The 1,195-nt window shown below is 36.0% G+C and overlaps 1 protein-coding gene across 1 annotated transcript in view; it reads right to left on the bottom strand.

Annotated features, from left to right (window-relative positions):
- The window catches only part of TSPAN6 (tetraspanin 6), a 3,609-nt gene that overhangs the window by 1,133 nt on the left and 1,281 nt on the right, over nt 1–1,195 (bottom strand). Inside the window, exons 4-5 of the mRNA XM_010851085.1 lie at nt 807–941; nt 439–522 (exon numbers count right to left, since the gene is read on the bottom strand). Coding sequence (XP_010849387.1) covers nt 439–522; nt 807–941 — 219 coding nt within the window. The remainder of the gene's footprint in view (nt 1–438; nt 523–806; nt 942–1,195) is intronic.

Genomic DNA, 1,195 nt, shown 5'->3' on the forward strand with positions numbered 1-1,195 from the left:
CATCTATGAGGCAGTACTGTGATAATGAAAATGCTGTCCAGCATGGCAGCAATTAGCCACATATGGTTTTCAAGCACTTCAAATGGAAGCCTAAGGAGCTAAAATTTTAATTTCATAGTTATAACTTTTGAAAGGTGGCTATTTTATTAGAGAGTACAGATTCAGAGAGACCTAAGAGGGCAGGTCTCACAGAACTCTGGCGTTGTGGAAAACAGCATGGTAAAACAGGATCCAAGACAACTGAAAACTGGAATGGAAAGGGCAAAACTACTATGTTTCTACTGAGATGATCGACTGACTTTTGTGAAAATGTGACTTCTCTAAAAAATGTCCTTGCTATACAGGGCCCAGAAGCAAAAACTCAAAGCCTTCAAAGTGGAAATCTTGTAGCCTACACCTACAAAAGTGATGAAACATTTCCTAACTACAAGGACTTACTTGGAAGCAAGCGACTCCAAAAGAAATTCCAGCAACAACTCCCATTTCTGACTCTATAATGGTCATCACCATTATAAAACAACCCTAAGGAAGAGAAATTAAAAAAAAAAAAAAAAAAACAGTAAGTACGGTCCAAGCAATAATACTTTGATCACACATCTCTGCAAAAGATGATCTTTGTTCTTTTATTCAAATTATTCTTTCATAACAAATCCTATCTCCTTTGAGGGACATAAGATTCATTTTTTGGATTATGCATTTAAGTGTCACTTAATCACAAGTCACAAATTTTCTGAGCTTCAGTTTTCTGCGCTATTGCAGATTATGTGTATTGTGAGTGAAAATTAAATTCTTTTTTTACTCCTTACTTCATTGTTTACTTTATCTGCATCTCTCTGAGGAGAACAATCTTCAAGTTTACAGCAGCTTTCAGGAAATCCTTTTTCCGAGTAATAATTAGTATCCTTCCAATCTCTATAGTTGGTGACACCACAACAATGCAACTGAAAAAAATCCAACAAAAGCATTTAGAGTTCATATTACAACTATGTAGTCAAACAATTACACCAGCATCTAAGATTATACTCAGTGATCTCTATCCTATGACATTGGCATTAAAATTCATGAGATAAACATTTTGGAACTGGTCTGACTTTCACTGCTATACTGCAAGTGGACAACATATGATAGGCAGGGCCCTATCATCTTCTCTGAGGGAATAGGGAATGTGTTTCCTTCTTGAGAAACCACCAGCTAT

Source organism: Bison bison, unplaced genomic scaffold, assembly GCF_000754665.1.
Source record: "Bison bison bison isolate TAMUID 2011002044 unplaced genomic scaffold, Bison_UMD1.0 scf7180017851639, whole genome shotgun sequence".
NCBI lineage: Eukaryota > Metazoa > Chordata > Mammalia > Artiodactyla > Bovidae > Bison > Bison bison.